General features: G+C 40.8%; 1 protein-coding gene across 1 annotated transcript; it reads right to left on the bottom strand.

Moving 5' to 3' along the window:
• Positions 1-202: 202 nt before the first annotated feature.
• On the bottom strand, positions 203-8,998 carry LOC126394107 (protein yippee-like 1; the record flags this gene model as incomplete). The annotated part of the gene is made up of 2 exons (XM_050050726.1): positions 203-5,885; positions 8,813-8,998. Coding segments are annotated over 2 exons (276 nt in total), but the record flags the coding sequence as incomplete, so codon positions are not given.
• Positions 8,999-12,266: the final 3,268 nt, after the last annotated feature.

A 12,266-nucleotide genomic window follows, 5' to 3' on the forward strand; every position in this document is an offset into this window, starting at 1 on the left:
CCGCGACCCTCAAGAGGATGAAGCGGTTAGAAGATGAATGAATGAATGAATGAATTTTTTGTGTATATATTTCAAAGCAAGATTCATCTGAACATGAAACATAAAATACATAATGTCTAAAGATAAAATATTTATAGATAAAAAACATTTCTTTCCTTAGTCTTTTCCCAAAAATGAACGATGACTTCACGCAATCCACGACTTAATGCCATTGAAAATTTATTGTGATATCTGATAGTTTACATTAGAGTGAAAACAGACATGTGACATGGCTTTACTAAGACAGAATGCAAAGCAATGTAGTCAAATAAAAAGCATATAATATTTGTTTTTAAATTTAGGAAAAAAATAATAATAAAACAGGCACGACATATAGCCATTATAAATACAACATGCTTTAGACCTTAAACTGTAGTTTAACAGTCCTAAGAAAAGAACTTGTACAGTCTTTTCCCCTGTATACCCATCCTGCCTTTGATCAACATCCTTTCAGGTTTTCAGAAAGTAACAGAGCTCAAAAAGTAGGTAGCCAGTGTCACAATAAAAACAAAAATAACAATAAAAAGTAAACAGTTTTTTCTTTTCAGCAGCAAATATCTACATTTTTTCTTCCAGGCTGCTTTGACGCTGTTAAGTTCAGAGAATCAAAACATTCTACAGAAACACAATGTCATACGCGACAGGATTTCTCCACTTTAATTTTGGTATAGCAGTTAAAATCTCCAGGAGACACTCAACCCCTGGCTTCCTTCCTGCCCACTGACACATGACACTGATGCATTCAATAGAACCTGGTTCTTATTTGGTACAACACCGGCGGTGACACTGGCAACTGCTTTTTGTTGATTCGAGTTAGACTGACTGATCGAAGGGAGAGTATAGAGGCTCTGCAAGCGACCACTGCTGACGCCAACGTGGAGGTCCTTTGGAGGAACTGGCTGTGTGCATGTAACCAGTAACAAGTCTGTCTACTGTCGGTCCATTCAGTAACGATTTAAGCTGATGTGAATGGCCTGGTACCACATTGTTTTGTTTCCAAATTTAGCTACCAGTGCCTTTTTCTTTGCTCCATAAGTCTTTTTAGTTTTAACTTGGTAAACTTTACCAAAACGGCTGTGTTTCAACATTTTCAGTCAGATATGTTCATCATATCGGACAGTGAAGGCTGGCTGACCAGATAAAAACTGCATCCCAATTCAGAGGCTGCAACCTCTGTGAAGGATGCAGCCCTTGAAAGTGTGTCCTTCAGATGAACTGAAGGCCAGTGTAGCCTCAGGGACATAAAACCAATGATGCATTCAGGCGCTCCTCGTCTACTCCTCAAGTCAATTGAAAATTGACAAAATAAGCACAACACAAGGTCCATTCTGCAGCTGTTCTGGAGCTTTCATTGGATCACACAATCTTCTTCAGCAGATAGAGCTGCCCAGAGGAGTTACAGATGTTCAAATTTTCATTCCTCTGAGCACTTTACAGACTTCTGTGGCCCTGATCAGACAGTGTGCATCGTGCAACCTGTAAAACACGAAGCACACCGGACTGCCCTAATCAGACAGGACACTTTTTGCAGTGTGCTGCCTCTTTTTTTTAATATTGCTGCTACTGAATCACCTCTCCTTAGCTTAACTGCTATGGTGACGTAAACTTGCAGATCTGTATCTTAAAATCCGCATAAAAAATGGACAGGCAGAGGGCGCTCAGGGACTGGACTCTGTTACATGTTAGAAAGTGGCTGAGGCTACAATTTGTTCAGGTATTTTTTACAGCTTGACTAGGGCAAAGACGACAGTAAGCTAATGTTAGCTTAACCATATGCTACCGCTTGTTGCCATCTTCACCACAGAAGGCCCGTCTGAGTTATTCAACCCTAGGCGTTCAAAGCAAGCCCCCAAAAAGGCAAAGCACCTGGAGCAGAAAATTATGAGGCGCTCAGCAATGCAAAAGTAGCGGGCTAAACGTCTCACTATTATTGCGAACAATTACAAAGACTCACCCAGGTTGCTAAAACGTGCTCTGTCTGATCGGGGACCAAGCCAGACGAGTGCTCAGACAAACTGTATATTTGAACATCTACACGTCAAACGCTCCATAACAGCTACCCCATGGACCTTGTGTTAGATTATTCCAACAACTGCTGCTTCCAAGGTCAAGAATGAACTTTCAGTCTCAGTAGTTTTCAAGTTTATCACCAGGAAATGGCTGACAAAATGGTGAATACCAAGTTGTAAACTCAGGTCATGAAATGTAGCCAGTTAACCAGCACTGATGACCACAGGAACACAAATAACAATGAGTTCATGTTGTACTTCCCAACTTTACGAACTGACAAAGATCGCTTGAATGCATCATTAAAGAGTAAAGAAACACCAGGCTGAGAAGTTTTGTCTTCTCCTCTCCAGCATCACTGATGGTTGTAGTCCGTAATGTGCTCAGTTGCACCTGTAACCACACCCACCAGTGATGTCATGGGGTACTAACACACCCTGGAGTTCACTTCTACATCACTGCAGCCAGGTTAGTGAACAGCAAGACTTTCAGCTGCTGAGCTGCTCTTTAACAATGAATGTGCAGTTGAACTTCCTGCATTTGAAGGAGTGTTTAAAACAGAACAGACCTTGTTTGACCTGTAAAGAGTGTAGAAATGCAAACTTCAAGGGATGCAGCGACTTAGCCCAGGAAGCTAACATTATCAAAACAATCAATCACATAGATTCAGGGAAGTAACAGTTCATTTTCGGTCAAAACCAGCACAGAAATTCAAAAGTTCTCAGGAAATACAATCAGATATTCACAACCAGTGTTGCAAAAAAAAGCTAAGGACCTCCAATATGGCCGCCAGAGGGTTTGTTTCATCACCTGAAATCCCTCTACACAGGAGACACTGACTGTGGTGGCGAAAGGGTCTTGGTAAAGGCTCTCCCTGCGACATGGTGGGAGATTCCAGCTCGCCCTCAACGTCTACATGGCTCAGCAGAGACCTAAACATCGGCCCTCTAACGGGCTCTCACCACACAAGCTAAATAAACAAGCTAACAGAAAAAAAAAAACAGGGATAAATCACTTCCAAACAAACTAACCTGGCTCTCGACCTCACAGATCACCGGGAGAGAAACCAAACAGCTGCGAAAGAAAAAAGAAAAAACAACCAACAGGACAAATAAAAACACTTCCAAACCAAAAAAAGAGGAGAAACAAAAAGAGAAATAAACTGTCTGAGGAAAAGAAACTAAACATTCACTTTTGTGTGCAGGCGTGCATGTGGGCTAATACACATGCATGCACACACACGCACACACTCACACCCAAACACACACACATACAGACGCACACAGCCAGAGGTACAGTGAACAAAAGTGCTTCAAGTTGGGGAAGTAAAAGAACTAACCCAGTAGAAATACGTATAAAACCTTAAATATGTTACTTTATGTACAAAAACTGTAACACGGGCCAATATCTCAGCTGTTTATGTTTTTATATTTTCAAGTAGGTATCACTGCTAACTATTAAGGGTTTGCATTGTCAACGTTTTTAGGATAAAAGGTCGTGTGATCTGACTGACCTTGCCGGCAAAGTAATCAATCACTGCTGATTTTTTTCTTTTCTTTTAAATCTCTCCCATCCCGCCCTGCCCAACCTCCACCTCAACCTGCTGCCATCTTGTTTTATCCTTCCAATAAAAAGTCAAACAACAAGCCCTGGGCATCCTGCATACTCCGATCCTCCTCCTCTATGCTTCACTCTGAGAAATAATATACTGAATATCTGTTTTTGCACCTCTAAATCTTAACGTAGAAAATATAAGTGTGTATGTATACCAAGTCTCTGTTGTCCAAAAACAAAACAAAACAGGGAAGAGCTCTATGAGGATTTTGGTGTTGTTGTTTTTTTGAGGGCCACTTTGAACCAGAAGGGGGGGGGGAAGACACATCGGTTCACACAAAGGTTTTCGGAGTTATGCACTGCACAACAGAAAAATAAGAGGGGAGGCTGATCATGTTTTGAAGAGGCACAAGATTCATACGGCTTAGAGGCAAATCACAAAGAGAGGAATCACACACTCTAAGAAGGAGAGACGGATAAGCATTTAAAGTGCAAAAGACCTACAAGAGCGGGAGGGAAACAACGGGATTTCTACGATAGCAGCAAAGAATCATCGGAAACTACACTTTTCTCAAGCGGAGAGGAAAAGCAGAATTTGTCGATGTAATTCAAATCAAATGATCTAGAAGCGTCTTTACAGTCTTAACGGAGACAGCGTAAACCCCTCAAACTGTCCAGGTCGAACTTTCTTTCCGTCTCCAACAATCTGTCTGTGAGAAGGCCATTAAATGAAAAAAAAAAAAAAAAAACAGACGAGAGCGAACAAAGTTTTTGCCTCTAAACTGAGATGAACCAAAGGCCTCTGCAAAGTGCAAACGAAGTAGCATCGTTCAAGTATGTCACTGTGTAATGCGTGACCACACACACACACACATACACACAATGCATATACACACACGGTCATATGCATATATACATATGTGCATGACAGCAAATATATATTCAGAATCCATGTTCCAATATCTACGTACTACGAACATTTTCATAGTATTTATGGATATGTCATCATAGTATGTGTGTATATATATTCATATGCAGTTGTGTCTCTTATTGTGTCATTACTAGACAATGGAATAATACAGTCTGCCCTAATGCTTTATGACATGTGGCCACTGATGTCAGGTTCCCAGTCTAGAAAGTATTTCTGCTTCTTCTCATGTCTTTTTCACTTGTGGTACTGCTGCAAAATGGGACCAGCCACAATCGCACTTAGCCAAACACTACAAATATTTATATATCTATATATTTATATATATATATATATATATTCATTTATATCCAACAAATAGGTGCTGCTTCCAATGTTTTTTGGGTGCTTAAAAGTACCAGAAAAGGGGGGAAATTAAGAAAATTCGTAAGAAAAAAAAAGATTAAAACAGAAAAAAATATCAGGAATAAAATCCCACACTACTGCAATCCCATCCTTTGCCATTTTTTTTTTTTTTAAAAAGCAAGATGCTGCTACATATTTGTAACTACAATAAACTCCCTTTCCCCTCCGCTCCTCACCTGTCCCTGATTGCTCATTTGGACATTAGCAAAGAAAAGCATGCTCAGCTAAAGGCAGAGATACAACGAGCCAAAAAATAAAAAACAACTAAAACAAAACATGACAGACTTGACAGGGAAATAAAATGCTAACCAGTAACATCCATCTGCCATCAAACCAAAACCTTACCAAACCCAGAAGTTAAAACTAGAGCAAATAACATTAAAATAATTATCATCCGTCTCGCTGGGCGGGCGAAATAAAGAAAACAAAGATGTCCCCTCAGTGAAGTCTATCTCCGTTCGCATAGTGGTCGCCATTATCACCACAATCACTTGTAAGCGTGGTTCGGTGGGGGGGAAGGGGGTGAGAGTGAGCGGGTGGGAGGGTCAAACCCAAAAAGGTCCGGCGCTGCGAAGGAGAACACACAATCTTTAAAGTAACGACTCCTGTGACGTGATTTTTCAACAGTTGCTCCACTTCCTCGTCGTCGGGTTTATTTTTTTTTTTAAATGTCATTTGTTCTGTTCAGTTTCACGATGAGCAGGTGGGTGTGTGTGCACGTGGAGGAGGCGAGGGGGTGGAGGTTCGTGGAGGTTGTTTTTTTGTAAAGGGGGTTCGGGAGGGGGGGCAGGGTGGTCGATGGTTGTCGCTCCACGCAGTTCAATAAAGAGCATTCCAAGGTCAGAGAAAGAAAAGAGGAGCATCACTCCCATCCGTTGTCCTTGATCATGTGAGCCAGCTCGATGATGAACTTTCCCTCTTTGTACTTTTGACTGCTCTCAAACGCGTGTTCCTGGTAAAAATAAAAACAGAAAAAAGAGAAAAACTTTAGTGACAAGCAGCGGTGGACTGTACATTTACTCAAGTAGTGTACTTGAAGAAGTATTTCACCACTGTAAAGATTGTCCTTTAATAAAACTGGGCTGTCTATGAAGTAGAGAGACGCAAATACTTTCGAAATTGGTGCTACATGACCAGAGAAAACAGAGATAAAGTGCTGTGGCATTCCCTTTGCCCAAGAGCTAAAAAACCTACAACTCCCAGAATGCACTGCGCTGCACCGGACCAATAAACACTCCTGCTGGTTGGTGATGTAATGCAAGCTCGTCTGTTTGCCATAATGGCTGCCGGCTAACAAACAATCTCGTATTACAGTTTAACGGTAATCTAAAACAAAAGGCAACACAGTGACAGAATTTTGGTTCAAATTTGATCAGAACTGCTTAAATTTACTGTTTGAGCTCCATTTTTTTCAACCACCATTTTCCCTATGTAGGAAACAGTTCACTTCCTGTTCACAAACTCTCGCTATTACAGCTAAACAGTGCACTAAAATATATTTCTAAAAATATTTTAGGCCAGAAATAGGCAATATAGTCACATAATCTTGGTTTATATTCGATCACTCCTGCCTAACTTTTGATCTGAGTTTGGTCTGAGAGAGACAGAGAGGGGCAGGTCCATCTCTTGAGCCACTTCCATACTCTTTGTGCTCACGGTGGTGGCATGGACCGGGGCAAAACGAAAATGGGGAAGTACATTAAGGCACTGGTTCAAAGTAGGGAAGTTTACCACAGTTTATTTACACATACTACCTGCAGAGTTGTTATTTTATTACCTCCATAAGCAGGCCATGCTATGTTTTGGCTGGGCGTCAGTAGCTTGCACGAAATGCATCCTGGTACATGTAGGCACTACTGGCATGGCTCCTCAGCTTTCTTAGCCTATATAGCACACACTAAGGAAATAACTGCTTCAGTTGACTACATTACCGTCAACACTGGCTGGACATCAACATAAAAGGTGGCGAATTGTCCCTTTAAGGTCATAACAGTATTTAATCACTTAAAATTCTATAAAAAGGGGATTTAATGTGTCAAACAGGGTTATGCCCATTGTAGCATTTTCAGATGAATTTGATGAAAAACAACAAAAATCTTAACTCAAGGTCCTCTTAAGGCTTTTTCTGGCACTTTCAACCCCTCAGTTGTTAATTTCCCCTTCTACACTGTTAAAGGCGGAAATATCGCGCCATTATGCCGCCTGGCTGTTTTGTAAATAAGGTACGATTGCGAAATGGGGGGAAAGAGTGGTCTCGCTGATTATCTGCCACAGGAGGAAGTAACAGCGCTAAAACGGTGTCTGTATTAACAGGACAGCCATGGGCAGGATGACGTTTCAACGACGTGCTGTGCATGCAACCCACCGCGGGAGATTTAAAAGGCAGCAAATAGCAGTTAGCAGCTAACTCAAGCAAGAAAAAAAGCAGCCAAAAATGTCTGCAGATTGGAAAAAACAATGAGATTCAGGAGCTCCTTACCCTCCGAGCAGAGGACGAGATCAGCTGCTATATAACAGGGACTGTGAATGATTGTTATTGCCATGTTATGTCATTGTTTTTGTTTATAAAGTGCTGGTGATGCGTATGTTATGTCACACCAGAGGCCGACGCTGATGCTGCTATCATTTGCATCTGTGTATAAAATGGAAAGAGGAGACTTCATCGCGGCCCTTTAGCGCAATCTCTGTGTAAAAAGGGCTAATAAGAGAAATCTCCCTTGGCCCCATATACAGCATTTTGTTGTGTATTTCAGTCTTGTAATGAATGATCTCCATGACAACTGAGCAAATGAGATGTGGTTGAAAGCTCCTGTAATTGAATCCTAAGTTTAGATTATTTTTGTCAAACTGCTGTTTCGAAAGTAAGTATTAATTTCACTGATTTCTGCGTCATTTCTCCCACATAGAGAAACGCTGTGAAATGTGTCTGTGGTCTTGAAAAAGTGCTTTAGATGCTTTTATGTAAATTATGGAGAAAACTCGAAAATGCATTTATTTTAACACTGCAGAGGAGGCACACATCATGTAATAAAGTATGCAATAACCCAGCAGTGAATTTGATTTCGAGTCAAATAGGCAGAAAGACAAATATACATTTATTCATCCGGCCTCATTATCTGAGAGAAACAGGAAGTTTAGAGCTGCAGAGGAAAACAAAAAGCGCTTTTTAAGAACTGCAAATGAAGCTTTCCTCCAGTGACCAAATCACCTCCTTTCAAATATCTCAACTTCCTGTCTGACAACACATCTCCTGAAGTGCTGTATGATTTCCGGCATATGTCCCGGTCCTGCTGGGCTTCAGGAGAATCAGGATGTTGTCGTAGGTCTGTGTCTTTGATTATTTGCTCAGCTCTGCTTTGCCTTGTAAACCAGCTCTGCTCTGCTTTGCTTGCGGGGGCCTTTCAGAGACTCTCTAATTGTTTTTGTCACTGAAGGAGCGCCTTTAAGTGAGTCCCTGTCTCATACTTTGTTCAGTTATTTTACACCCTTCTATAGTCTTTTCAGACAATTACTGGGACAAGCCTCTTCAAAATGGCCTGACATTTAATCACTGTAGACTCTCAGAGGTACCAGTCTGGCTGTCTGCAGCCAACCTTTCGGCACTGTAATTATCTCGCGCTCTAGGAGACCACAGAGTGCTCAATCTCTGAGCCTAAATACAACCCTGAGCAAAAAAAAACTGTCACCATGGCTTTAAGAAGCAATGCTTTAATGAGAGCAACCTTGTTCCTTTGACCTGTAATAGCATCATTTGTCCCCTTGCAAAGCCAAGAAACCACATCGTGGTGCAACAACAGAGCAGCTGGCGTTAAGTGGTGCATCAAGAAGCATTAAGGGGGGAGAGTAAAAGGCCTTGGGTGAAAGTTTAAGGGGACTTACATATTTCCAGCCCAGGGTGGTTTTACAGTTTTCACAGTAGATATCAGCCACAGCATGTAAACCTGTGAGGAGTACCCGCTCCTCAGCTGGCCCGCAGCCGACATTCACCCTGCAGGGAAGACAGGAAGTGGAGAAAAGGTCACGGAGGTCAGGCAGAGAAGAAGAAGAGGAGCTAAAATTTTTCACTTAAAGGTCCAGTCAGTGTGTAAGATTTAGGGAGATTTAGTGGAATCTAGTGGTGAGGACTGCAGATTGCAACCAGCTGAAATAAAAGTTACGTGGACTGGTTAGAATTCCTTCAGTGTTCACTGTTCAGGAGGTTTTTAGCGGGAGCCGAATTATCCGCAGAGGTTTCCTCAACTCCAAAACAAACAGACCCGGTGATTAAAGCAGGTAAAAACTCTGATTAAAGCAGTTTCACGTTACAAATGAGGGTTTCTCTGGTGCCGTTTAGCATGTCGGACAAGGGCTGTTAGCCTAGCACCAGCTAATGTGTGCTCACGTTTTCTCTTTGACAACTTAATATCCAGATATTGGGTAGGTTATTACTGACAGCTGAATTATCCACAGGGGTCTCTTCCTCTCCAGAACAAACAGACCCAGTGTTTTTCTGATGCTGCTCATCATGAAGGGGCTTCTACGGTGGCTGACACGAAACCGCAAAAACGCTAATGGCCCTATCTATCTTGGTTTTTCTGTTCTGGGTTTCTGTAAAAACATAGCAGTGCAACATGGTTTAAGGTAGAAGCAGTACACAAGTATTCAAAGTACAAATACACATTGTGACGCACAGTCCCTGTCGAAGTGTACTTGGTATATGTTAATTATGGGGGGAAAAATGAAATAAATCTCCCAAAATTGAAGATACAATAAGTGAAAACATTCATATTTCCAATTTTATCTCACTTATTCTCCATATATGAGATATTAGGTTTTTCATATATGACATTTTATCAATTTGGGGTATTTTTTTTTTACACTTTAAACTGTTAAAGAAATTCCAGGTGTCAAAAATACATTGCCATAAAGCTTAAAAAAAACTGCTTAGACCTCCTAAAAGATGACATTTTTGAGATAATGTTTTATCTGACAACAGTGACATTTTCAGAGCTTATCTTATCTTTTGTATATTCACATAACTGTAAAGGAGGAAAGTCTCACAAAATGGTAATACGACATTGCCAATACTTTAAAACTGTACTTGAATACCGAACTAAATAAATAAACACTTATTTGGTGAAGGAAATTAAATGTTTTTTTCTGGATTTTGTTGTATATTTGTACTTTCTTACTGAACAATACACCACTCCCTCCTAGTAAACACTGTGCTCCTGATTAAAGCAGAATTAAAGGAAATGCCACTGACAAATAAATCATTTTATGTAACTGAGCTACATGAAGACATCTGCAAAACTCTCATTTTTCCACCAAATGTATCTGTTCTTAGGCTACGTGTCTTTTTACCAGCAAGGCACCAAAAACATTGTTCAGTGGATTTCACATCGGGCATGATTGGAATGATTTATTTGGACTCCAGCGCCTGTAGAGTGCTTCTTTCACTCAGTTCATTCTGGCAGGTAGGAACAATGTAATTCAGAGTCGGGTGGCACAAAGCAGTTGCAGCGTGGCACCTGAAAATGTCTCAGACCTCCGAGGGGGGTGAGAAACTTCTGTGTGGTTCATGAAGAGTGAGAGCCAATGCCCGAGAACCGACCAAGCGAGAAATAAACCACTAAAAGTGGCTCATGGGTTTAAAGAGATGGATGTTAACCAACAGCTGCTGTAGCATCGACTGACATGAATGTTTTTTGGATGTCTAGGTTCCATGTAACCATCGTTTCAACAGCATTTCAAGGACCTGAGTCACTTTAAAATATAGTCATTTTCATGCTTTTGAAACATTTATATTTAACACAGATTCAGCCCAGTTTTAACATAAATGTCTCGGCCTCTTTTGACCTGCAAATCACCACATCGGTGCTTACTGGGTACAGTTGGCAGAGACTGGAATCAGACTGGTTTTGATTCCCTGTGTTGCTACAAATCTCTGCTTTCACACTGGCAATTAAGTACTTAATTAAAAGTGTTTCAAGGTAACCAAGATATAAGCACATTGTGGCTGCAGCAGTGCACTAATACGATGTCTCATGGGTGTTTGGACAAAGAGGCACCTCAGTTGGATGCAATATTTTTTCCGAGGGTATAAGAAGTCGAGATATTGTAGACTACAAACCCACTGCCATATCATGAAGTCAAATACCTTATATTATATATTACATCCATGGATTGCTCAGTACACCCTGGGTGCATGTCTAATAATACTATCCAAGTGCGCAAAGAATAATCTATACATTATTTATTACGCTCATGGTATTCCACTCATTATTTCGTTTGCTGATGGGTGAATGACAAATTATTCCACCGTGCATAACCTCTGGGATCAGTGCTGTTTTGCACACAGCAACACAGCCTCTGATTTGTCAACAGGCTTCCGCTAAGGGCTTATTTGTTCTAAATGCTAGAGATGGAGATGTACAGGGACTTAAGTTCGTACTCTGCGCTATTATGTCTGTATTTGCGCACGTTCTCTGAGAGCGAAATGGGGCAGTACCACCGGTGATCGTGGAGGCAGTGTAGCATAGTTCAAGTGAGATATGACCGTAGGAAACAACGAAGAAATTTAAATAATGACAGAACAAATTGTTAATATAGGCTACAATAATATATAGTGAAAATAGTGCACAGAATTTTCCTTCCACGTGTCAAGATATATATACTGGCTGCACAGACCACCGCTGTTTTCAATGCTGCCTCCGTTTAAAGGTACAATATTATAACGTCCTCCACCGTTGCCTTGTGTGTTGTGTGAAACTGTTGACTCTGCCCTCTAGTGCCATCTATTGGCTGTATCTATGCTAACATAAAGGACACATGTCAGTATGAGGGCAGCGATGTTTCCAATGTTTGAAACGGACGTATCTATTTTGTTACGTAAAGGGAGTTTAAATTAGCCTTAATGGCTAAGGAAAACAACTCCTTTTAACATGGATATATAGATAAATACTCATAAAAGAAATTCATTGTGGCATTTATTTGTTTTTTTTTAAACACAGGTGATTCATGCTAGATTACAAAATGTCTGAAAGGCATCTGATCACACCAGAGCACAAAGCTACAACAGTGATAAAGCGGAGGCCATTTAAAGAAGACCACAGCGTTTCAGAGATACTCTAAAATTGGTTAATAGGGTATTTTGATGTTGTATATGACATCGACGACCTTAGAGGGTTTAGAATTTATCAATAAATTACATGGCATCTGATTGGTGCATAGACTTGCGTACTCCCTGATAACTAATCCAGTATTTTAGGCAGTGTCAAAGGCATTGCCCACACTGGTGTTTATATCGGAACAACTCTAATTACAGGGTATATGCAGGAATCCTGAGGTTAAT

Source organism: Epinephelus moara, chromosome 8 (assembly GCF_006386435.1).
Source record: "Epinephelus moara isolate mb chromosome 8, YSFRI_EMoa_1.0, whole genome shotgun sequence".
NCBI classification, from domain to species: domain Eukaryota; kingdom Metazoa; phylum Chordata; class Actinopteri; order Perciformes; family Serranidae; genus Epinephelus; species Epinephelus moara.